Source organism: Plasmodium vivax, genomic scaffold, assembly GCF_000002415.2.
Source record: "Plasmodium vivax scf_7216 genomic scaffold, whole genome shotgun sequence".
Taxonomy (NCBI): domain Eukaryota; phylum Apicomplexa; class Aconoidasida; order Haemosporida; family Plasmodiidae; genus Plasmodium; species Plasmodium vivax.
In genome coordinates, this window is record NW_001849911.1 from 1 (window position 1) to 1,107 (window position 1,107).

The 1,107-nt window shown below is 52.2% G+C and overlaps 1 protein-coding gene across 1 annotated transcript; it reads right to left on the minus strand.

Annotated features, from left to right (window-relative positions):
• PVX_254300 (mitochondrial carrier protein, putative) lies at positions 1-1,063 on the minus strand (the record flags this gene model as incomplete). Its single annotated transcript, XM_001612327.1, has 1 exon — positions 1-1,063. The coding sequence occupies exon 1, from the start codon at positions 1,060-1,062 to the stop codon at positions 1-3; it is 1,062 nt and encodes a 353-aa protein (XP_001612377.1). The 5' UTR covers position 1,063.
• Positions 1,064-1,107: the final 44 nt, after the last annotated feature.

A 1,107-nucleotide genomic window follows, 5' to 3' on the forward strand; every position in this document is an offset into this window, starting at 1 on the left:
TCAATGGTGATGGTGATGATGACCGGTACGCGTAGAATCGAGACCGAGGAGAGGGTTAGGGATAGGCTTACCTTCGAACCGCGGGCCCTCTAGACTCGAGCGGCCGCCACTGTGCTGGATATCTGCAGAATTGTCTTGACCCTTAGAGTACTTGTTCAGAATTTTAACCCCCGTAACCATAAACAGGGTCTGCCAGATGCACAGGAAGCACCGGGGGATGACCCCCTTGTAGAGGTACAGAATCCCCCCCTCCCTGTAAAGGCTAACAAACGACTGAAAGAACGTCAGCTTGATGTTTTTATTTGCACTATTCTGCATGTACACTCGAATCACGTCGAAGGGGTTGTTCCAGACAGATAAGGCTCCTCCAAGGACACCACAAAGGAGCTCCTCCGAGGGGGATAAGTCGTGGGCAGCACCTCCCCGTTTGTCTAACGGGTGGGTGTCCTTCGCGGGGGTGGGCTGAAAAACGTGGCCTCGCTTGTCTGTAACTTCATTTTTTACGCCTACTTCCACACCCGCTCCCCCCCCCACCTTCCTCTTCCGCTCGATGAACAAGTGGCGGACCCACTCAGTTAAGCCCTGGCGGCTGGCCCAGTTGGTCCCCTGGCGCAAGCACATGGCACTGTTCCCCTTATACAGGGTTGTGAATCCTTTGTTCCTAAAAATGTCTACAAGCTTTTTCTTATAATTAATTTTTCTGTCTATGCTGGCGGTTATGAAAAAGGTACATGGGGTCATCACGAAGGACTGGCAGATGCCTCCGGTAGCTCCACCGATAAAGCCACTTGTCGTTTTATTAAAATTCAAATTGTTGCAGAGGTTAATCATGTGCTCTTTGGATAGTAAGAGGACGGCTCCCTTGGAGGAGCTCTCCACTAGCTTCGCGTAGAAGCCAGCGTAGAACTGCCCGACTCCCTTGCTATAAATGCTGGCGAATGATCTGATGGTGTTTTCGTTCCTGTACACGCACATCCTCGTCTTCCACACCTCCAGGGGCATGCCTAGACTCGCCGTTTCCAGGCAGTGCAGGATGGACCCGTTCACCAGGTCTTTGCTCATGGTGAAGGGTACTGGATCCGAGCTCGGACCAAGCTAACTAGCCAG